This window comes from Moschus berezovskii, chromosome X, assembly GCF_049115385.1.
Source record: "Moschus berezovskii isolate FMDL1 chromosome X, NW_MosBer_1.0, whole genome shotgun sequence".
Classification (NCBI taxonomy): Eukaryota; Metazoa; Chordata; class Mammalia; order Artiodactyla; family Moschidae; genus Moschus; species Moschus berezovskii.
The window spans coordinates 30,433,946-30,459,918 of NC_142488.1; the positions used below are offsets into that span (position 1 = coordinate 30,433,946).

General features: G+C 37.2%; 1 protein-coding gene across 6 annotated transcripts in view; it reads right to left on the bottom strand.

Moving 5' to 3' along the window:
• Window positions 1–25,973, bottom strand: part of DMD (dystrophin) — a 2,246,075-nt gene that overhangs the window by 1,486,942 nt on the left and 733,160 nt on the right. For all 6 annotated transcript variants that reach the window (XM_055393453.2, XM_055393450.2, XM_055393451.2 and 3 more), the window contains 2 exons: window positions 14,192–14,315; window positions 2,003–2,090 (listed from right to left, as the gene is read on the bottom strand). In XM_055393453.2, the coding sequence (XP_055249428.2) occupies window positions 2,003–2,090; window positions 14,192–14,315 (212 nt within the window). The remainder of the gene's footprint in view (window positions 1–2,002; window positions 2,091–14,191; window positions 14,316–25,973) is intronic.

Here is a 25,973-nt window from a genome sequence, read left to right on the forward strand (position 1 = left end):
TCCATGAGATTCTCCAAGGCAAGAATACTGGACTGGGTTGCTATACCTTCCTCCAGGGGATCTTCCGGACCCAGGGATTGAACCCATGGCATCTCCTGCATCTTCTGCCTTGCAGACAGATTCTTTACTGCTGAGTCACCTGGTAAGCCCTTTAACCCTGCATATAACTTCAATTTAAAAACGAATCACCAGTTCAGGGTTGATGCATGTTACAGGATGCTCGGGGCTGGTGTGCGGGGATGACCCAGAGGGAGGATAAAGGGAGGAGGGAGGTGGGAGGGGGGTTCAGGAAGGGGAACACATGTACACCCGGGGTGGATTCATGCCAATGTATGGCAAAACCAACCAATATAATATTGTAAAATAATTAGCCTCCAATAAAAAATAAATAAATAAAAATTAAAAAAAATAAAAACATCATTACTTTAATTTCTAATTTTAACTTATTTTTTTAGTTTAGTCATTCAGTCGTGTCTGAATCTTTATGTCCCCAAGGACTGTAGCCCACCAGACTCCTCTGTCCATGAGATTTCCCAGGCAAGAATATTGGAGTAGGTTGCCATTTCCTTCTCCAGGGGACTTTCCCGACCCAGGGATCAAACCTGCGTCTCTTAAGTCTCCTGCATTGGCAGGTAGGTTCTATTTTTTGAGTAATTCAGTGCATACTACTATCAGATAATCTGAGTTAAGGTTTGCTTTATATTTGATTATGAACCAAGGCCATTTAAAGTAGAGACCATGTAAAAGTATAGATTTTATATCAGTTTATAAAAATGAAAAAGTGATAATGCAGTTACTAGGGGGAAATTATATAACAGTATAAGGATATTTTTAGATCATATAATTTTATGTAATATGAATATGCCGTTGTCAAACTCATCAGTTAAACTGCCCAGCAAACATGTATCTAAACAACTATATTTTTCATCTTCTATATATTGTTTAACTTGTTAACCTAACCGTCAGCTGTCATATTTGCTTGCTTTTATTTTTAACCAAATACAGTCATGGGGCCCATTAGAAGGAAAAAAATGAATTGATTTCCTAGGAAGATCACTGAATTTTTTAATGCCAACATGGCAATTAAAGCAAAAAATAATTCAAACACAGAATTTATGCCTCAGAATGCAGGCAGGTACTGGAAAAAGCTGACATGCCTAACAAAAACACATTTGTTACATTTGGTTATTATATTCTTATAAACATATTCTTAAAAAAATAACCTTGTTTGGAAATAGTATTATAGGGACAGGGGAGCCTGCCAGGCTACAGTCCATGGAGTCGCAAGAGTCAGACACGAATGAGCAATTACACACATACACACACTGATTTTCATAAACTACTTACATCTAGAAATGAATACGGTAGTATAACAATGAAAACTGGAAAGAACTTTGTTTATAATTGACATCAACAGTATTTTGTTCAGACAGTTCTTGGGGTACCAAGTGTTAGCAAAAATTAATTTTAATTCATTTAAAATTTGTACTTTTACCTCACCCAAAATAATTGAAATTAAAAAAAAGTTCCCCTGAGGCAACCTTTTTTTCTTTTTAAATAAGTTAAAAAATGAAAACAACACAGAAAATGTCAAATATATTATTAGCAAATAGGTATGGGAAAAATAGATTCCAAAATTATTTTAAATCTGATTATAATCACTTTACATATATCATATGATTGGTTACATTTCCATTTATTTCTGCAAATCTTGTTTTCTTAAATCATTTCGACAAATGTAAGCAGACTTTGCACTAAAATTGATTTCTCGGCAATGGACTAATAAAATATTCTACCACATCTCATTTTCTTCCATTGGACTCAAAGTTGAATTTCCTCAAATAATTTGCTTTGCATTAAGAAACGATAATAAAAAGCTCACAAACTCACTTTAAATTTTCATTCAGGAAGTGATTGTCTGATATAATTCAGCTGATAAATATGAACCTATGTGTTTATCAAATCCCTAAGAAGATTATCTAAATCAACTCCGTGTAATTACCATTCACCATCTGTTCCACCAGGGCCTGAGCTGATCTGCTGGCATCTTGCAGTTTTCTGAACTTCTCGGCTTTTTCTCGCTCTATGGCCTGCAGCATGATAGCAAAGGTGAGCATTCAGTACAAGGATTGTGAAACTACACAGTAATTATAACTTCTACTTGCCCTTTAAGCCTTAAGATATTTCACTCTGTCAGTTTATCATGAGAATCTAAAGATTATTTTCTCAGGTTCTTGGCAATAGATGCATCAAAATGGCAATGAAGCACAAGTCATTTTCATACTGAGTTGTTTCTTAAAAAATTAAGATGTCTACTGTTAACAATTTTGAGCTAATAGTTTCTGAGGCATTATAAGTTAAGACTGCCCCCCTCAAAAGAACCAAAGTCAAATCATAACAAACCATGAAATGATAAACTGTTAGATCATTAAAGTGGAATTTACCTTTTAAAAATACACCACTGAAATTGTTCCTAATAACATCAGTATATATTCTTTATTAAAAATAAAACAGAAAATACAATAAGTATACACAATGGGAAAAAGTATACTAGCATAAATCATTTAGTGGAAAAAAACCCATATTTATCTAAATAGACTGCAGGTTAATTTTTCTAAAATTGTCAAAGTACTCCCATTTCAAGGAAAAAGAAATTCAGTTTCATAAAGCTTCCTAAATCCCTTTGCTCATTTCTCCTAACCAAAGTTAACTTTTAAACAACAGAAACACAGTTACTTAACAAAATGTAATATTTGATACTGTTGAGCTTAGCAAATAATGCCTCTACAGAGACATCAATTCTAAGCTATCATTCAGTAGAACTATATTACTATAGTCATTAAAAAGCTATGGCTATAACAATGTTATATGTCCTGAAACTATCTGCAGAAAAAACAAGCTATATTAAACATATAATGAGAGCAATACTTCTATGATTTAATAGTCACCTTATACAAAGATTTCACTTGAGTTTCTGGCACCAGGTTTTTATACATCAGACTGTTTTGTAAAGGTTTTAGATATATAGGCATTTAAACAAATATTCCAGATTTTAATACTGGAGTACAGGTGGGAAGCATATGATAGATACATGCACACTCTGAGGAGCATTGTTCAGTAGAACTTTCAGCAAGAATGGACATAGTCTGTATCGGCATCCCACTAGCCACATGTGCTTGTTTATTGAGCACTTGAAACAGGGCAAGTACAACTGGGTATATTAGCTTTTAATTTAATCTAAGTTGACTTAAATTTTTAAAGCTACAATGTGTCAACTGGAATTGCAGATCTAGTGTCTTCCTTCTGAAAGCAAAGAGTTAAAGATAGACACACAGATCTAGATATGCAGGCATAAGTATAGATATAAACAATATGGCAACACTAAAAATACTTTCAGATAAGTAAGCAATCATCTAAATTGGACGATTCTCCAAGCATATCAAATGCTGGGAATGCTCATAAAATAATCCATATATTTCTAAATATTTTAAAAGAGTCTCCAATTTAAAGAAATAGCCACAACTGAATAGAATTCTTTAAATTTATTTTAAAAAGAGTTCCATGAACTAGGATTATTGGATTCAAGGTCAAAGAGAGCAAAATTCTAATAGATAATAGAATACATCAATCAGGAAAAACGTAATATACATTAAAACTAATCAAAATTTAGCAAAGTAAGTGAAATAAAATACTATAAAATGCCAGTCTTTTTAAAAAAGTATTTATAGCCTAGCTGGAATATAAACACTTTAAATTATGGCATCAAGGGCAGCAAATGAGAACAGTTTCATGTAATTGGTACCAAAACTCCAAAGGTTATAGAAACATTTTAGTATCTTGGATTCTACTTGAAAATTTCTAAGTACACAGACTGTGGTGCTTGGGGATTTATATGTTCCCAGGATCCCATACCAATTAGCAGGTGAACCTTCTGGGTTATCTTGAAAGTCAGTTTCACAAAGACATTACTGAATTGTTTACAAAAGTATGTGCACAACAATGGAAGGTTCTAGCTTGCCACTTGAACTGAAAGGCCCATGAAAATAAAGGAGCCACAATACACTGTTAATGATAAGAACCTAGACGAAGCTCTAAAATTCACATTTTCTTAATCCTCAACTTTTGTCTTCTAAATTCTCTGTCCTTCACGTCTAATTGCCACATGTTTCCTAATGCTTTAAATTTATTCTCCATTAAAAGATAAATGCTCTTTGCAAAGGACTCAGAGAAAAATATGCATATTCTAAGTAAATATATGACATTCAAATACTCCCACTATCAAGAGCTACAGCAGGATTTGAGGTGTCTCAAATTTTAACTACATCAGGACAAAAAAAAAGAGACAATAAATACTCGTATTATAACAAAATGACAACAAGGACAATGAGAACAAACTGTGTTCTTCGACAGTTCTAGAATTACCATTTTCTATCAGAGTGGCCTCTATTTTATCTATATTGAGCTTTTTTAATATGTGAAATTATATAAAGAGTAGAATCAGAATACCATGTTGTCTTTATAAATAATGAAAAGAAATTATTAATGGCCTTCTAAATGTCATGATAATAATCTCTTTATTCTAAGCATCTAATGGAATAATCAATTAGTATTACTAACAGAGAGACAAAGATAATTGAATATCTTGGGGGCAATATTTGAGCTTAAATAAACCTTGCTTGGTTAGCCATATTATTCCAATTGTTCTAATTTATGTAACAATAGCCAGCATCATCACCACAACAAAACAATAATCTCTGGAGTAGGTACTATTACTCTCCCATTTTGACAGAGGAGGAAAGTGAGACACAGGGAAATTTGTGAAAGATTTGAAAACACTGACATAAACATGAGAAAAAATGGAGTGCCTAACACTGTACCAAATTACTGTGTATGTGCATTATTTTATATGTGTTTCACAGTAATTCTATCAGATAGAATCAGCATTATTTTCTCCTATTTTACACAAGATAAAACTGAGTGCCAATAAGATTATCAAATATCCAAGATCACAGAGGTAAAGGGAATTCCTTGGTGGTGCAGTGGTTAGGACATTGTGCTTCCATTGCTGGGGGCACGGATTTGATCCTTGGTCAGGGAACTAAGATCCCACAAGCTGCCTGGCATGACCAAAAACAAACAAAGAAAGATCACAGAAGTAGAAAGCTTTAGACCCCTGATGATCTAATTACAAGTTAAGGTCTCTCAAACATACTCTGCTGCTTCCAGGGGTATTTCAATGAAGATGAATCAAATAGATTTGAACAGTTGTGATTCCAGCTCCCAGTAAAGATAACCTGATAGTTTGGATGTCATCAGAGATGGTATTCAAAATATTAATGCAGCATGGGCACCAAGGTATCAGAAGGAATGCCTGGTCACTTGATATGTACACTGACAGTCTGTAAGCTGACTGGCAACTGTGTACAGCCCAACCACTATACTCCATAGGCGATGTATATTCCATGCAAACTGAGTAACTGAGGCACAGAGATAAAGGTTTAAGAAGCTGTTTAATAGCCTCTTCGTATTTGTCCGTGTTACATGATACCTGAGTTCTGATAAGTTACATCACTTTAAAGAGGAATATTGGAAAATAAAGAGCAATACTGGCACAAATGTGCCTTGAGAAGTATGAAGACGTTAGTGAGGAGTCCAGCAACTTTCATTTCATACACAGCTATAGATGGTTGACTAAAAATAAAATGAAAAAATTTAGGGTAGCAAAGAGACAGGAATGAAGGTAATCAAAATTTTGAAGTCATTCTATTCTCAGTTGATTCGAAGGCTGTCCCCACTGCTTTCTGCTGTTTGACATTCAGAAAGTGTCACTGGTTGATTCTCAGTCCTCAACTTACTTAGCAGGATAATTTGGTTCAGAGCAGTCCCTTCTTGGGAATACTGATGTGACTTCCAAACTATGAGCACACACTTCCTCCAGCCTCAAAGACTGCCTTAATCAGTCTGCCCTGCTGGTTCCTCATCTCCCAAAACTCTACATTTAGCATGTTCTTGGACTCCATTTATATTTACATTCGTTCAGTCCAATGACTTTGCATCCTTCTTGACTTTATCTCAAACCCCACAGGCAATCCATAAGAAAACCCTACTGACTCTCACCTCAAAATACATCCAGAAAGCGATGCTGCAACTGTACTCGCTACTACTGAACTAGTTGAAAGACCCCCATCATCTCTACGAGTCTGGATGTTTCAGAATAACCTACTAAATGGTATTCCTACTCCTGCCTTTGCCCCCTAATGATACATTCTCAACAGAGATGACAGAGGAAGCCAGCCCACTCTCCAGAAGTTCCCTTCTCACTCAGAGCAAAAGCTCAAAGCCTAACCATGGACTCACCCAACCATCATCTCCCTACCCTCTCTGACCTCTTCTGTTACTCAACACCTTGATATTTCAGCCCCAGACATACTGTTTGTTGCTCTCTCATCCTCAAGGCACTCTCTTACCTCCTCTGTCTGTGCATTTACCCTTCTCTCTGCCTTAAATGCTCCTATCTCAGGTATGCATCCATTCTTCAATTCACTACCTTTGCTGCTGCTAAGTCACTTCAGTTGTGTCCGACTCTGTGCGACCCCATAGACGGCAGCCCACCAGGCTCCCCCGTCCCTGGGATTCTCCAGGCAAGAACACTGGAGTGCGTTGCCATTAAATCTTTATTAAATGGTACCTTCCCAGTGAGGCTTTCAACTGCCACTCTATCTACACACACACACAATTCTTAGCTCTCTTCCGACTTCATTTTCATCTTTGGCATTTATCAGTAACATTCTATATTAATCTGCTTAATTTCCATCTTCCCCACAGGCAGATCAACTGTAGAAGGTCATGTATCTTTATGCATTCCCTTCTTTGTGCTATCTCCAATGCCTAGAACAGGGTCTGGTATACTGTAGGTGCATAAAAAAGTGAGGTCTATCGTAGCATAACACCTCCAGATACAATGTTATGGTCTCTACCACCTACCCTCAGTTCAAAATCTCTAAGAAGGTATACATGCATAACAAATCCTGGTAGCTAAAGATATAGTGGTCAAACAACCAGCCCAGGGATTTAGGGGCTACAAGCTCTGAAAAGTAAAGGTGGATTCAGTTTTAAAGTCTCCTGGAAACTTTAGGTTAGATTGAGAGTTGTGCACAACAATTCTCTCTCCAACAGGATTGTTACGAAGTCCTGATAACAGGAATAAACAATGGCTCAAACAGAAAACAAAGTGTACTGTGTAAAGTTCACCAAGTCAAAACAATAGAATCTCACCTTGGTACTTACAATATAATGAAGAAAATAACATATTAAAAAAAAGAGTGAGTATAAACTCCCGACAACAGCCTACCAAACAAAAATTCCGGAAACATTTCTGGCATCTTCACTAAGATATCCTGGGCTCCAAGAAAAAGTGACATAAAACTTTGAGACTAGACGATGCTGAATTTAATAGAAATGAAATGAAATAGCAAGGCAACAGAGACACCAATCTCATAAGGATCACGATCCTAAATTCTTACTGGAGACTGTAAAATGGAGAACTGATACTGAACAAAAGACAAAGGAATGTTTCTTGACTATGATACTAATCAGGATTCTTTGGACTCAGTAGTAATTCCATTTGTATTCCTCCGTCCCTGGGATTCTCCAGGCAAGAATACTGGAGTGGGTTGCCATTTCCTTCTCCATTGGCAAGTATAGAGTATCATATTTTCAAGTACCCTAATTAAGTTATTTCTGAATTTTCAGACTGTGCAAAATCTTTGGCTATGCTGACATGTGGGAATGTTTTGTTACCCACTAGAGAATAAGTATAACAACATTTTAGTGGTCTCAAAAATCTTGGAGATTGCTTTTTTCTCAGATTTTCTCAAATGTTTCAGCATCTTCACTCTTTCTTCCTCTTCCATGGTTCTAAATCAGTCAATCAGTCAATCTCTTTCTTTCCCTCTCTCTCTGCCTCCCTCTTACATATATATATATATATATATATATATATATATATATATATATATATAAAACATATAAATATATGGGCTTCCCTGGTGGCTCAGTAGGTAAAGAATCTGCCTGCCATGCAGGAGACCTGGGTTTGATCCCTGGGTTTGGAAGATCCCCTGGAGAAGAAATGGCAACCCACTCCAGCATTCTTGCCTGGGCAATCTCATAGACAGAGGAGCCTGGGGGGCTATAGTCCATAGCGTCGCAAGAGTCAGACACAACTTAGTGACTAAATAAAAACATTAGAGAGATGCTGGTAGAAAGGAGGACATGTAGTATACAGAAAAGAGAAGTTTATAGTTCTTCAATAAGCTGATTAAAATCAGTTACAACCTCTTGTCTTCATTCTTACCAGCCTCTCTTTAAAAGACGCCTCCTTTCATGACATCTTCTCTAATTAATATGAAAGTCAGTTCCACATTCCCCAGAGTCCTACTCTGACTATAGAAGCAATTAATTTTCTTTTCACTTAAGATTCTATAATGAAGTTTTACCCTTTGACAGAAAAAGTAATTTATTCACTCAAATGTTTATTCAGAAGATGTTATATCCTTCATATTGGTAGCAGAGCCTGACTTAAAATGCGTCTGCAGAACTGAAAAAATATCACTTACTCACATACTGAAACATTAATTAGATTAAATATCAGGCACTAGATTACACACTGTGATACCAAAACCAAACTAAGCCAAATCAAAACAAACAGGAAAAAGAAAAATAAAAAAGTCAAACAGAGTAAGTTTCAGTCCCTAGTCCAGAAACCAACACTATAATAAATGTAACAATGGTCAGAAATCACTCTGGATAAGTAAAAAGGAATTAGGCAATGGCAAGCCACTCCACTACTCTTGCCTGGAAAATCCCATGGATGGAGGAGCCTGGTAGGCTGCAGTCCGTGGGGTCGCTAAGGGTCGGACTCGACTGAGTGACTTCACTTTCACTTTTCACTTTCACACATTGGAGAAGGAAATGGCAACCCACTCCAGTGTTCTTGCCTGGAGAATCCCAGGGACGGGGGAGCCTGGTGGGCTTCCGTCTGTGGGGTCACACAGAGTTGGACACGACTGAAGTGACTTAGCAGCAGCAGCAGTCCTCATAAAGGCAACATGAAGACTGACTTAGTCAATGGCTTTCAGACAAAGGCTACCAGAAACACACCTGTAGATTAACAAAGTTGATTTATTTGTTGCAAGAAGTCATGGCATGTAATAGGGAACTATTGGGGTATGTCACTAAGAGGATGTTACAATAGATTAGAGGGCTTGGGCTTGTGTAAAGTGATGCAGATGGTCAAGGAAGCAAAGCTTTGCGTTTATTAGATGCTGTAAGGATGTGAAGGTGATTCTGTGACTGCTGTGCTTAGTCGTTCAGTCATGTCTGACTCTTTGTGACCCCATGGACTGTAGCCCACCATGATCCTCTGTCTTTCCACGAGGATTGTCCAGGCAAGAATACTGGAGTGGGTTGCAACGCCCTCCTCCAGGGGATCTTCCCAACCCAGTAATCAAACCAGGGTCCCCCTGCATTGCAGATGGATCATTTACCAGCTGAGCTACCAGAGAAATCCATGATTCTATGATTAGGTATCTTAAATTTTCTTATCTAGGTTGCAGGAAGAATGTAGAAAGGCTAAAGCCATGGTTAGTAAAGGAAATGATCTGCCATATTAGTGAAGAGGAAGGATATTTGGGTCATTTTGGGGGCTATGGACCAGTGGTCCCCAATCTTTTTAGACACCAGGGACCAATTTCATGGAAGGCAATTTTTCCTTGGACCAGGGAAGGGGATGGTTTTGGAATGTTTCAAGTGCATTACATTTACTGTGTACTTTATTTCTATTATTATTACATCAGGTACACCTTAGATCATCAGGCATTAGATCCCAGAGTTTGGGGACCTCTGGTTTGGACAGTGTCAGTATTTTTTACTGTACTGAGACATGATTACATAATGGTCACATTTCTGTTGCGATCCATCATGATCATGGAGTGGCCTTGTCTGATGTTAGCACTGTGAGCAGTTCATCATATTTAACATGAGAACATGACAGACTAGCTGCAAGCACTACTACAGTCTCCAGCATCTCCGCCTAATGGTAGTGCGAAGCTAGCTCCTGGGTCTCAGTGGCTGCTCTCTTCTTTCTCAAATGAATATAAACAAAGGCAAAAAAGATACTAGCTATGTTTCAATAAGTTCGCTTTGGCAGAAGTGATGTGAAAACCTCTAAAGGAATACAACATTAGTTTCTGTGAAGGCAGCTAGGGACTGTCATCTTAAACCCAAGTGAGCTATGACGTTAGCTTTAATCAGGGTTCTGGTGATAGGAATAGAGAGCATTGGACAGTTTTAAGAGTTGTTAAGGGAATGAGATTAATTGAACTTGTCAAAGGGTAGACTTGTGAATGGTAGGAAAAAAAAAATCTAGATGACCCAGTTAGCTTTCGGGTATCTGGGTGATGCTGCTGGAAAAGGGACAGTAAAAACAAAGAATAAAACAGGGCTGGGGAGATTGAAGTTTAACTTTTCAGGCAGATACTCAATTAAATATGTCTATCAGGCAATGAAATATACTGGACCGGGCTTTAGGGAGAAGACATAAGCTAAAGACCCACATTTGGGGATCATGAGAAAATAGATGCTATTTGAATGGGAAGTAACTAGAATAATCTACAGAGAAAAACAAGGGAGGAACTGTGGAGCATCTCAGTATTAAAGGAAAAACAAAATGAAACAAATGGGCAAAACATAAAAAAGGTGAATAGTAGTGAATAGTATCCTGAAATCCAAAGGAGGAAATACTTTCATGAAGGACTAAGAGGTTAATGGAGTCTAGTCCTGCAGAGAAGTTAAGGGTCGGGGGGACATGTATATGTTTATAGGAAAGGAAGATTTTCTCAAAGATGGAAAAGCAGCCTGTTTAAAGGCTAATTTTTTATCATCAGAAAATAGGGAGAGATTGAAAAAATGGAGGTGGAGTTAAATGAAAACAGAATCCTGAGGACACAGACAGGGGAGACATTGAACAACACCCCTGCACTGGGATTAGCCCTAAGGAGTCAAAGCAGTCTCTTCCACTGAGGCAGAGGAAAAGAAGGAGACCATGAACACAAATACATGAAATATAAGAGATACTATTTTAACTAAAATAAGAGGGAACTTCACCTACTCTAAATGGTGGGGGAAAGTTTAAGAGATCCACTAAAATTTGAAGTAATTATGGAGAGAAGTTGAGAAATGTACTAGGAAAGTATGGAAAGCTTAGGAAGAAGTGCTGATGAGTCTCTTAAAGTGTGGAAGTTTAGAAATGGAGTAATGAAGTGTCTAAGGTATTGTTAGTTCAAGTGGGAAGGGGAATTGAGGAGATGAGAGAAATGGAAGCTTTTGGAGACAGCAAGACAGCCCAAATGAATTGAGATTTTTAAGGATTAAGGCACAAATTGGGTGGAGGAGATTGAAGACTTTGGCATCAGAAAACAACAGAATAAACTGGTGAATGGCAGATGGCCACTTGACATGAAACACAATGAGAGAGTTTTACATAAGAGTGGTATCTTTGGAATCGACCCTGAGAAGTAAGTAGACTAGCAATTGCAAAGGAGTGGGGGAGTGAGTCATTAGTCTTTGTGGTGATCCATGGGTACAGTCTTTTCTGTGTATGAACAGAATGGGTCTACGGGACAGCAAGTTTGTTTTAGAAGAAGGGCTTCTGAGTGTAAAGTAGTGAATGAGTGTGAGAAAGCACACAGAAGAGGAAGTAAGACAGAGGGAAGAGTACAGAAGAGCACAGTGATGAGGATATAAGAAAGGACAGGTGAATAGAGGTTCCTATATTCATAGCGGCAAACACAAATTACAGAGATAATGGAAACAAACTAATTGGCTTGAAGATTTCCAACAGAACTTGGCGAAAAGTTGATCTGATAAGTCTAGGTTCCAGGAAGAGCCCAAGGCCTGTTGACCTGAACAGCTAGGAGGAAGGCTTTCAGGAGAACATTGGAGAGGTATAAAATCACTTTATGTTAAGAAGAGGTTGTTTGGGGCTTCTCTGGTGGCTCAATGGTAGAAAATCCTCCTGCCAATGCAGGAGACATGGGTTTGATCCCTGGTCTGAGAAGATCCCACACGTGGCAGAGCAACTAAGCCCATGCACCACAACTATTGAATCCATGCTGCAGAGCCAGGGAACCACAACTACTGAAGCCCCACATGCCTAGAGCCCATGCTCTGCAGCAAGAGAAGCCACCACAATGATAAGCCCACAGAGTGCAACTAGAGAGGAGTCCCCACTCACCACAACTAGAAAAAAGCCTGCACAGCAATGAAGACGCAGCACAGCCAAAAATAAATAAAACAACAAAAAAAAGAGAGGTTGTTCTGCTGTAATTCCTAACTTACATTACCATGTGCTCAGTTCAAGAAGTTGAGTAGCTCTATACCTGTAAAATCAGCTGGAAAGTCTGAACTGTGGCAACATTAACAAAATGAATGAAGGAACATCCAGGAGTCTAGTAAAGTCTCAGAGGGTGCACCCTTACAGACACAGAAACCTTTTCTATGGATCTTTTCTAAATGCAAATTGATTTATCAAGCCTGAAAACAATTCTACAGTTCTAAGCTCACAGGTGATGCCAATACTGGTTGTCCAGTACACACTGTCAGTAGAAAAGTCCCTAGAACTCAACTCTTAAATAAGTGTATTATGTTAATTATACGGATAAAACACATGGTTAATAGAGAAAGAACATTTCTGTCAGATTTAAAAATATATAAAACTGAAGGGATGCTGTCCTAGGATATGCTAACTGGGTGAAAGTGCTTGATTGCTTCATTGATTTATTACTTCAAGTGAAAGATGAAAAAAGAGGGAGTGATATTTAGCCATTTTTAATGGATGCCTAAAAATGAATTAATACCACTCAAGTTCATGAGATGGGCCTCCCATGTGTTCAAAATAACCTACATAAATGGACAGGTGAAGAAGCAAGAAAATTAATGTATGCATAAACTGCATATCCATCATCATTGCTTTGTATTTCTCTCAAGGATTTTTTAATATATATATATTTAGCCTGAAGGAAATGTCTATGTAAATAATTCCATATCTTATTTTAGTAGGCAATTAAGAATGATGTTGTTATTTCAGAATATGAGAGAAGTTGATAAAGGTGACAAACCAGGCATCAGAAAACCACTCATACAATATTGTGTGTGTATATATATATATATTAGCACTTTCAGTCTCTCATGCTGACACTATTGATTAAATGTAAATTGCTTCTAGGCAACCATATGATAACAGGAAACTTTTGAATTTACAGTCTTAAAATGCTAGAGCTCAATCTTCCTGCTTGATCAAAGTTATTTTAAGATACCGAAATAGGATGGCATATAGATAAGTAGATTGCTCAGATAGATAAAAATGTTAATTAGCTAATAATATGTCTATCCAAGGTGATTCATACTTTCAGTGGGTCAATATGTCTGTCACATGAACTCCAAAACATACAGTGCATCTTCTCTAAGTAATTTTCTACTTGTAGAATTTCCCTCAAAAAACTATAACAAAGAATTTACCTTCATATAAGTACATTCAAATAAGACATTTTGCTATTTTCTACTACACATATTATCCTTCATTTTAACTCTAAAACTAAATTATTAACAATATAATCATAATTCCTTTTTCTTGAAACTGTTTATAAATAGACCATTATTAAGCTGATAGCTGCTGCTGCTGCTAAGTCACTTCAGTCGTGTCCGACTCTGTGTGACCCCATAGACGGAAGCCCACCAGGCTCCCCCTTCCCTGGGATTCTCCAGGCAAGAACACTGGAGTGGGTTGCCATTTCCTTCTCCAATGTGTGAAAGTGAAAAGTGAAAGTGAAGTCACTCAGTCGAGTCCGACCCTTAGCGACCCCACGGACTGCAGCTAATTCACAGCTAAATAATATAAAAGTTAAAGAAGGTTAACAAAAAGTATTCCTGGGCAGTCACAGCAGGATCAGGAAAGACTTCTCTAGGCTATACTTTGATTCTACCTGATATGTAAAACATATTTTAAAGATATATTTAAAAGCATTATAGCATACCATGTTAATCTTTTCAACTCTAAGAGAATCACAGAGTTCAGAGCACAGGATTTACAAGCAGCAAAAGTTAGAAAAATACATAAAAATTAATGCATAACCTTGACTTTTTCTTTAAGGTCTGAGAAGTTGCCTTCCTTCCGATAGACTGCAAATTCGGGACTCTGCAACACGGCTTCTGAACGAGTAATCCAACTGTGAAGTTCAGTTATATCGACATCCAACCTAAGACAGGGAAGAATAAGGATCATTATTTCTTGATTATCTCTTTCTTCTCTATGGAAAAAAATAAAGGCAATCTATCCACATTTACCATTCTCCCAATCTGAAACTTCTGCCTGATGTCCCTATTAATGTTAATATCACTACTATTTCCCTAGTCAGGTTGGCTCAAAATCTGGAGTCTTCTTTGATCTGGTCTTATGATCACAGAGGTAATCTTATTCATCTCAGTGTAGCAATGGCCTGTACACTATCTCCTATAAGATACTCTTCAGCCTTTGTTGAAATGTCTGTATTGATTGAAAAATCAGTATTTTCCAAGATAAATCATTTTCTGGGAACGTATTCACAACAAACAAACAAAGATTCCTATTGGTAGCCCCCATTAAACCATACCTAGAATACTCATGTCCTTCATGTCGTCTCCACAGCCATACTGAGGCTGCACTTGGTCACGTGACTGTCTATGGCAAATGATCTATTGGTATGTGTAATGCAAGCACAGGCTTGATTAGTGCTTGCACCTTGGATCTTGTTTTCATGGAACACACACTCTGAAAAGGCATGCGTTATATAAGAATTTCAAGGATCCTAAAGTTCTGGAAGGAAGCTCACTCTTGCCAGGCAGAGAGACCACAGGATAAAGCAAGTGGTATGGAAATGGCAACCAACTCTAGTATTCTTGCCTGAAAAAAGCCCCATGGATAGAGGAACCTGGCAAGCTACAGTCCATGAGGTCATGCAGAGTCGGACGTGACTGAGCAGGAGTGCCAGACAAGTGAATAAAGCCTCCTTTGACCTTCTGACCCAACTCAAACACCAGCTGAATACATCTAAGTGAGTGCTCCAGCTGACTTCACTTAGAGCTACAGAACTGCCCACATTGCAGGATGGTGGGATATGATAAATAACTATTGTTTCAAGCCATTACATTTTGAGGTGATTATGCTGCAAAAGATATGTGATCACCTACACTGTTATTCTCAAACACTCTTTTTTTGCAGAGATCTATGAAGCTAATGGAAATAAACTATTAACTCTGATTAGGTGATTCAGATCCAATTAAAGCAGAGATTTTCAGGGAGTCACAGATGAGTTGCAAGGATGGAGAATGTCTAGAAATCACTTGAAATTTCAGGCACAATTCTGAAGGCATGTGCGTTTTTCTTGAGAAAGAATCTATAGATTTTATCACCATCCGTAAAGAATCTATGATAAAGGGAATTTAGAGACCATCTAATCCAATCGATTATAAAACAAAATAGACAAAAGTATCCAGGAAAATAAACTTATTCAATTTGCACATGAAATGTGTGGAGTATACCAAAAATACAAATACGAAATTTTAAGATGCCAAGTAATGTACTGTATTCACCATGCTATAGTGTTTTTTCTCCAATACAACCCTCTAACAGTTGAAATCAGCTGTTTAAATCTTCTAGAATAGTGGCCCCGACATTTTTGGTGCCAGGGACTGGTTTCATGGAACATAGTTTTTTCCAGGGACTGGGGGTGGGGGTGGAGATGGCTTCTGGATGACTCAAGTGCATTACATATATTGTGTTCTTTATTTCTATTATTGTTACATCAGCTCCTCTTTATTTCTATTATTGTTACCTCAGATCATCAGACATTAGGTCAAGCTCCTCTTTATTTCTATTATTGTTACCTCAGATCATCAGACATTAGGTCAAGCAGGTTGCAGAACCCTGCAAATAGAAGATATCTGATGGTCAGCCTACCCTACTCCTAGTTACTTTGATGATATTCCTTGGTTTGTGAGTATCTTACTTTCCTCAAAATTTGATTCCTAACAAAATCGTATGAGGGGTGTTTACTATAATCCGGAAAGAATAGACAACTATCTTCTTTCTTTATGAATACTTTCATAGATGCAGCCTTCAAATCAAACAAACCTGTGAAGAATTTTTTATGTTGGTTGCAGGCTATTGTTTTAAAATTAAGCTGATAAAAAATTTCACAGAACATAAAACATTTCCAAAAGTATGGCCTCCTTTGCTTTCTTACAAGCCTGTGCTAAATAAAGAATGATCCATCTCTTTGCTGCATGAGGAGATGGAGGCTCAGAGAAATTAATTAATTGATCTCAGATTGTTAGTACCATAGGGAAGAAACTTAATTCATCTTGTTCACCATTATATCCTTCATCTCAAAGAGTGCCTGATTCATAGTAATAAGTATTTACTGAGTTTCTTATTTACCAAGGCTACCCAACTAGAAATAAGAAAACAAAAACAGAGATCATAATTCAGAGATTGTTTTATTCTAAATCTCACATCACTGAATGTCAATCCTTTATTTCATTTGGATATGAATCATACATAGTATTGGTGTTTCATTTTATCATACATGGTGGCTATCTTTCCTACATTTGATTTTTGCAGAAGTTTAACTATTTAGGTCTCCTATTTCTTTGTTTGCAATGTTGATTTAAAAAGAGTCCTTCTGCACACTGCTGAAAATCTCATTGATGTTAATTAATTTATAAAATTAATAGTTTTCAGCTATGGTCATTTAGTTACCCTGCAAATCCAGTACATGTTTCTCACAAGAATGTCTTAAGAAGGACATTTTTTCCCTTTAGCCTAGTATAAACATTTGTGTGTCTCTGCCTGTGGCCATTCACTTTGCCAGTATATAAGGCAGGCCAGGAGTACTGGGATGTTAATAGCTTAGTTATGTGAGAGTTGGGGATAGTTGGTAGATAAATAACACAGCTCCCTTGCCCTTCAGTGCAACCACCCTGAAGGATACTACACGCAGTATCTCAAAAGGTTCCCAGCTGGACTGAGTGCAGTTGCCTCCATCGATAATCTGCTCATGTATCATCCTGTGTTGGCTGCCTTTTCCTTATCTCACTTCCTCACTTTGCTTCCTGGGATTACTTCCTAAATTAATTACCTGCATCAAAATCTTTCGTCTCCAGATCCACTCGTGTGGAAAGCCATACTAAGGCAATGATCAACAATCTCAAATGAACCTCGCATCCTGCCATGTTTAATTTTTTCACCTTGAGTTCTGACTCTCCACAGAAACTATTTTAAATTTTTCCCAAAGCTCTCAAAGCTCTGATCTGTCTTCTTTCTCCATCTATCAACAGATGACATTGATTCCTACTTGATAGAGAAAAGCACAATTATCAGATTAGAATTTCTTACACTTCTACTTCCTATTTTCAAATAGTCAATCTTACCTGCCCATGCCCTTCTCATTCCCTTCACTTATAATGACTGAGTTTCTCTTCTTTTACTTGAACATTATTGATGGAAGGCATATTAATATGCCTTTGTTACCCAATTTTTATTGACTGGAGACGTGTCAATACATTTTTAGAGAGTGATACAATTAATATCACCTTGTGGAGTTTTAGAGCTTAAAATTGATCAAGGGTTCATTATCCAACTTATGATTGTTGCTGGTATTCACATTTTGCTCCGTTAGGTTTTTGTTCCAATTTATAGGGAGAAGGCACTGGCACCCCACTCCAGTACTCTTGCCTGGAAAATCCCATGGACTGGGGAACCTGGTGGGCTGCAGTCTGTGAGGTTGCAAAGAGTCGGACACGACTGAGCGACTTCACTTTCTTTCACTATGTGTATTATAAACGTAAAATTTTCAAAAATGATGCATCACAAAATTTTAGGTGAAAAATAATTAAAAAAAAAAAATTTTTGCAGATATTTTCTGATTCTCCAAGTGACATATATACTAGTGTCTCAGAAGATGACAGTTCTTCAGAATACAGTTCTGATTCAGACATTGTGAATAACAAAAAAAAAATGCTAGTGATTGATTCTGATACAGAAAGTGAAAATGAAACTCACAGTGCTAGAGAATGCTCTTTTGCTTCTGCAGAAAAGTGGATTGAAGACAACATTTCACTTTACAGATGTGTCAGGTATAACTATTGAATGTAATAACCCAAAAAGTATTAGTGAAATAACAGAATTAGCTTTTGGCCAGCCAAAATAAAAATCACCAGCCACAGGCATTACTTTCTGCAAAAATCTCCCAGTCAATAATGAGTTAAAGCCAACCCCTTTATCTGCATTTGGTACTTCATTCTCTTACTTCTTCAGGTATCTGAGTGTATCAGTTTTTTTTTTTTAATCTATCCACTGTAAATTCAATCTCTTTCTCTCAAGTTAATTCTTCATATGGAAATTTAAACATATTTTATTTGATTCCTTTATGAAAAATCAACACTCTCTTGACCTCCAGATTCCTCTCTTGCCATTCTCTTATCTTCTAAAGGGCAAATGTTTTGCAAGAGTTGTCCAGTTTCCTGTCAGTTCAGAGGAGCCTGGCAGGCTACAGTCCATGGGGTCGCAAAAGAGTTGGACATGACTGAATAACTAAACAACAGCAATAATATATAATCTATGACTCTGATATAGATATCTCTACTTCAAGCATTTCTTCTGAGCTCCATAGCAACATAATCATCCTCTACTCCACTTGCATGCCATAAGAACTCTTTCAATATATAATGTCAAGACTTAATGTTGAATTTCTCTCCCAACCTGGTACCTTCTCAGTGTCCCTCAGACCTGTGAATGGCATCACCATCTATCACCTTTGATATCCTCTTCTCCCTTCCCTCCCATATTTAGCAAAGTCTAATCCATCAAATGTTCTATTTCTTCTGAATTTGTCTGCTTCTCAGGATCTCCTCAGTTGGCATCCTCATTGATCTTACCGTTAAATGTGACAATAACTACTGCAATGGCCTCTCAACTGGTTCTAGGCAATCTTTCTGAAATTCTCCCATCCGTTCCATGCACCACTGGTGAAATTATCATTTCTAAACATACCTAATTATGTAACTTTCATTCATGTAACCATGCAAAGATTTTCTACTTTTCTTAGGATAAAGAGAAAAATTTCAGATCTCTTAACCATGTACTTTAGTTTGTTCTTTATTCAAGTACTTCTAGAAACAAAACTTGCTTCAAGTCTCGTAGGGAAATAAGGAGCCATATTTCAGTCTGTCCCTCCTCCAATGAAGTGAAATCCTTCATTGACTTTTATCCACCTTTCCACTGCAAACTTTCTATAAATATTTTGGAAACTTGACTTCTTGATATAATCCACTTTGCCCATTTTGGTGAAATTTTCCCTTCTCCTTTACACTAGTCTGATCAAATTACACATCATATATGCTAAGCCATAAAGGTGAGATGTGAATATCCACCATTCAGTGTCCACTTCTCCCTTTATTCTTGGTTTCTCTGGTCTCACACCCTTCTGATTCAGAGTATCTCTATTAAAGGTGGCTCACATCTGCCTACAAATCCATGAAACTACAACTTGACTCAAGATGCTAAGCTGGTATCACAGATGGGTGAGATTTACTATGGCCTATGTTGGAAAATCCAACCAGTCCACTCTAAAGGAGATCAACCCTGGGTGTTCATTGGAAGGACTGATGCTAAAGCTGAAACTGCAATACTTTGGCCACCTCATGCGAAGAGTTGACTCACTGGAAAAGACTCTGATGCTGGGAAGGATTGGGGGTGGGAGGAGACGGGGATGACACAGAATGAGATGGCTGGATGGCATCACCAACTCGATGGACATGAGTTTGAGTGAACTCCGGGAGTTGGTGATGGACAGGGAGGCCTGGCGTGCTGTGATTCATGGGGTCGCAAAGAGTCGGACACGACTGAGCGACTGAACTAACTAACTAACTACTAATGTTGGAAAAAGTTTTTACTAGGCCTTTACAATAGTCTTGTTTGCACATGTGTTATAATTATCCCTTACCACCATCTCCAATCAACTGCAAAGGAAAAAGGCAGAGGATATTTACTCAGTTTGAAAGTAAATAATTTTCCCCAAAATCCTATACTTGTAGACATCAGTCTTTCTGAAAAACAGGAAATTGTGTATGTTTCCTTTCAAAACACAATTCCCCCTTCGCTTCTGCCACAAAATATATACTAACTGCTTACTATATGCCAGACATAGAATTAAATTCCACAGATAATAGAGTTGAAAATGCAGTAGTCCACATTATTAAGGAGTTTGGTGTAGCGAAGCATCCATTTGACAACAAATTCTTTAGACATCAGATGGGGGTTCAGCTCATACTGCGACTTTTGTTTAGGATAATCAAGAAACACCTTTTCACTGAATTAAGATTAAATCAGTGTCTGTGCTACAGGCTTTGCCCAGTAAATTGGTTATCTCTACACAAGGAAGCCTTTGTGGAGTCAACACCATGGTAACCATCTGCTTGCTGCTCAGACTATGTAGAGTTTACGGTGGCCAGGGCACCAGTTGGCATGTAGTTCTAATAACTCAGATCAATTCAGGCAACAGGATGAGAAATTTCATAGAGAGATCTTTCCTCATTCCATGTTTTTGTTTGGCTGGTTTTATAGATTTGAAACTGATTGCAAAAGATACTTGAACTTGTCCTTGACATAAGGATCTTTTAGAGAGTGATTATACTCTCTTGATTTACAGATTTAATTTGAAGGGACTTAGATTTTTCCTAGGGAATTGGTGAGTCGAATGCTTTACCTAGGGGGAAAAAATATCTGTTCTTAGGCATAAGTATCAATATGTTGCACTTTCTTTCTGAAAAGGAGTGGAATAAAGTATCTATGAGTCTGTACTATTCTCACCTGTTAGACTTTCTTTTTCTCTTTTCTTTGATCACCATATCTTCATTCCTGAGCAACAGGTGGAACCTAAACCAAATTCTTATATGATTTAAACTCTGAGCTATCACTCATCTAATATTCTGTTTACATTATTTTTTTCTGTTGCTTCCACTTGAGCTTGTTTCTTCAACTATGATTTCCTTACTAAAACTTTTTCTATCTCAATGTAATACACAGTCAACCTATACTCCAACATCGAGCATTTAATATCATCCCTTTAGAGTTCTGGGACTTAAATGTCAGATGCTAGTACTTGTTTTCCCTCTAATATTTTGCCAGTACGCATCCACATCTCTGTATGCCAGCAGTGAGGATGGAAGGGGAAGCAGTGGCAGAGTTTTCAAAAGGCTTCCTGTACACTCTTACTGAGTGCCAATGGCCCACATTCAATGCTTAGTCTCAGTGACATTTCCACTGCTTTTAGCAAAATGAACAAGGTCTCCTTCTTGGCTCCTACTCAGACCCTGGCGTCCAAGTAACAATTGCACATTTATTTTATTCCTTATCAATTTGGCAGCTATTGCTTCATCACTTTCTATGCTTTGCCCCCTAGTTTTCACATTTTCACTGGTGTTGAATATTTTTCACATATTCTTGCTGAGATGTATGGCAAATTAACAGACCCCCCTGAGTTAAATGCATCAGTCAGTTTTCAGTTCAGTCGCTCAGTCGTGTCCGACTCTCCGCGACCCCATGAATCACAGCACGCCAGGCCTCCCTGTCCATCACCAACTCCCGGAGTACTCTCAAACTCATGTCCACAGAGTCGGTGATGCCATCCAGCCATCTCATTCTCCGTCGTCCCCTTCTCCTCCTGCCCCCAACCCTTCCCAGCATCAGAGACTTTTCCAGTGAGTCAACTCGTCGCATGAGGTGGCCAAAGTATTGGAGTTTCAGCTTTAGCATCAGTCCCTCCAATGAACATCCAGGATTGATCTCCTTTAGAATGGACTGGTTGGATCTCCTTGCAGTATAAGGGACTCTCAAGAGTCTTCTCCAACACCACAGTTCAAAAGCATCGATTCTTCGGCGATCAGCTTTCTTCACAGTCCAACTCTCACATCCATACATGACCACGGGAAAAACCATTGCCTTGACTAGACGGACCTTGGTTGGCAAAGTAATGTCTCTGCTTTTCAATATACTATCAAGGTTGGTCATAACTTTCCTTCCAAGGAGTAAGCGTCTTTTAATTTCCTGGCTGCAATCAGCATCTGCAGTGATTTTGGAGCCCAAAAAAACAAAGTCTGACACTGTTTCCACTGTTTTTCCATCTATTTCCCATGAAGTGATTACATGTTTCTAAAACGGATGCTATCTATTCTCCCCAGCATTTTGCCATTGGTATTTTCTATCAAGCTTTGCATGACCTGGTATTTAATCACCAACTGAAGATATCACACAGATGTAACTCAGGCTCCTTTTCAAAATCCTCAAGAATAACAATGAAGAGTTATTTTCAATACATATGAACTCTTGGATTCCGTGCCTGTATTTTTCGTCCTTCATAAAATCACTCATTTCTACTCTTTTTTTTTTCAATTTTAAAACTCTCACAAAATATTGATAATGAACTGATATAGACTAAGTTGCTTATAGTGGACCTCTACACCGTTAGAATCAGCCCATCAATAAAATTCCTTATGACTCACTCATCTCTCATACTTCACTCGGTACTTAATCTATTTCTATATGTTATTACAGACTCTATCCCTTTAATCCAGTCTAACTTTATCCAACATAAAATTCCCTTGAAGAAATTTATGACTTCTATTTACAAAATGATTTTCTTCCTTAAGTGCTGATGAATATTTTGTGCTGTATTTTTCAAATAAGTCCTAAAATCTCATCTTTGTTTTTATTCGTGATTATTAATTTTGGGGACTTCCCTGGTGCTCTGGTGGTTAAGACTGCATGCTCCCAATGCAGAGGGCTTGGGTCTGATCCCTGGTGAGGGAACTAATATCCCACAGTGTGGAGAAAAAAAAAATCTAAAAAGTTAGCAATTTTGTATTGTCAAAAGTATATCATTGTATGTAAATTGTGCTCCATGATAACTCTGCTAATTATGTCAGAAGAGCCTCTTAACAGGTGCTGACTGTGTTCCGTTAATACAGTGACTGCCATATAAAGTATTTAACTAAGATGACACATTTACATAAACTTTAATTCAGTCGCTTTCAATATAGCACTTGGAACTCATCATTCCCAAATGTGTAAACTGTGAAAGGAGAACTCCTTCAAGTTCCCAGACTTAAACTAATTTGATTAGTGAGCTAGGTTATGAATAGCCCTTTTACATCTTTAAACATCTTTGCGTTTCATAAAAATGTACAAGCCTCATCTTTAGCAGCCTGAAAGTAAAGTATTCACATTTGGAAATACATTAACTCTTGCAGGATCCTAAGGCTGTAGGCCTAGACCAGGTGATTTAATAAATCAAAATTTTAATGTACATGTTAATTAGTTAGAACACAAGTGTTCATGTTCATGGAAACAAAATTATGACCCTTGCTTACTGATACAACAATATGGAATAAATCAGCCTAGAGGTGAGGCAAGGCTTTTAAATTTTGCGTATTTTATGTTTTAATAATCATCTTCTTCTTCCAGATTTCTAGAACATAAGAACACATTTTACTTTCATATTCAGTTCAGTTCAGTCGCTCAGCCGTGTCTGACTCTTTGCGACCCCATGGACTGCAGCACACCAGGCCTCCCTGTCCATCACCAACTTCAGGAGCTTGCTCAAACTCATGTCCATTGAGTCGGTGATGCCATCCAACCATCTCATCCTCTGTCATCCCCTTCTCCTGTCTTCAATCTTCCCCAGCATCAGGGTCTTTTCCAATGAGTTGGCTCTTCCCATCAGGTGGTCAAAGTATTGGAGCTTCAGCATCAAGTCTTTCCAATAAATATTCAGAACTGATTTCCTTTAGGATTGACTGGCTTGATCTTCTTGCCGTCCAAGGAACTCTCAAGAGTCTTCTCCAGCACCACAGTTCCGTATTGGTACATGGCTATTTTTTAAATGCCTGACCATCTGATGAACTCCTATTCATCTTTCAAGACTTGGTCCAAGATACACAACTTCTGGGAAGGTTTTCTTGATCAACCTGCCCCTTCAAGTCTTTCCCCTTCAACCTTCCTTTTGGGAAAACTTGTCCCTCCCTCCTGTATGAGTCCACATGTTACTTGCTTTTAAAAACTGAATAAATAACATACAAATTAAGTTTGAGCCAGAGAGATCTTGTAAAATATCAAATGAACATGTTAAAAAGCATTTTTAAAAATCAATATAAACCTTGTTATGGCTAAAATATAAAGTATTTCTAGGATTTTAAGATGTGCTGAGTATATGGTGATTATTGCACTTGTAGAGTTATGTAATATTATTAAAGGGGGAAATCCTATTTAATCAGGAGAAAACAAGTCAGTTTATGCCCCTAAATCAAGATAGTTTGTATATATACACACAGATATGTGCATGTGTTTGTATAATGTGGGCTTCTTTTCCTTGGTGGAGGGGGCTGAACAGGGCCACATGATTGCTTTAAATTTTTTCTAATGTATGTGAATATGTTTGAGTATTTGTATGTATATATATGTTTGTGTGTGCTTCAAATGTAAAGTAAATATAGTGCCATAGAAAAATCACTGAACTGAAAGTCAGGTGTCACAGGGTTTACTCACTCATCTTATTTACCTTTATGCTGCTTCCTTGGGCAAATACCTTAACTTCTCTGATTTTCCTTTACTTCTTCCTTTAAATTTCACAAATCACAAAACTTCCATCAAATTGGTCTTAAAATAGAAACTAACAAAGATTTTTTTTAATTACTCTTAAATGTGTGTTTTTTAATCTCACTAATTAGAGCGATTTGACCTGAGATATAAAACAGGTTTGATATTCCAAATATCGGCTCATCTAGGAATCAAGTTATAAAACATATAAGGATGTTATGATTCTCACTTACAATAAAAACCCATAAGCTCTTTTCAACAGTTTATACAGCACCTGAAATGAAATATGATTAACGGAAGAGAACACTGCTCTTAGTTATTATAAACTTGCCATATTAACAGTCTTATCAAATAATCTGTTTTACTTATGTTTGCATGATCTTATTTACAAGCTTAAATATATTTCTAGTTATATATGTATAAGTTTAAGCGCATTACTCATAAAATAATATGTTTCGGTACAGTAAAATTTAATGATTCCAGATTGCGCTGAAATGCATCTTTAAAAGATACTAAAAAATCAATTTCTGTGTAGTTTACCTTGTCCTAAAATATGCCTGTTTAACGTGTGCTTCAAAAGTCTGGATTCTGGTCCAAAACATAAAATCTGTACGTTTTCTCCATCGTTAGTTATAGCAAATCAAATTACATGTTTAATGTGTATAAAATACCTTTTTTTAAAATATATTACCTCAAATGCAAACCTTGTGATTTAATATTTTTAAGCCACAAATGCCAGAAAACTCTCCATGCATTATCTGACATTGAAATTAATAGCCGAACCTCTAGGATAGTTAATTGTGCTCAATGGTATAAAACTCCTCTATGAAAATATTGCTTCTTTGCAAAATGTAAAACAACTAAAATATTTTAACATGTGGTAGATTAAAATGACTTGGACACAATCTTCTTAGCTTAATTTGGTAATAAATCTCAATAATTTACAAATACATCGCTAATATTTACTTCCAAAATGTGATATGGTTGAAAAGAAGTCACTTTTACATCTTCTGTTAATATAACTTTCAGAGAAACACACTTGCAAAACTAAGGGAATTCCCCAAATTCTAGTATGTCAGAACCAGCTAGATTAGAGGAATTAGGGATAAAGCCAGAGACTATGAAAGCATGTGGACAAAAAAAAGGATGGCCCAGAGGACTGGAAATAAAATGTTGCTAAGCCACAGATGCCTGGAGCCTATTTTTCATTTTCAGTAAATTGAAA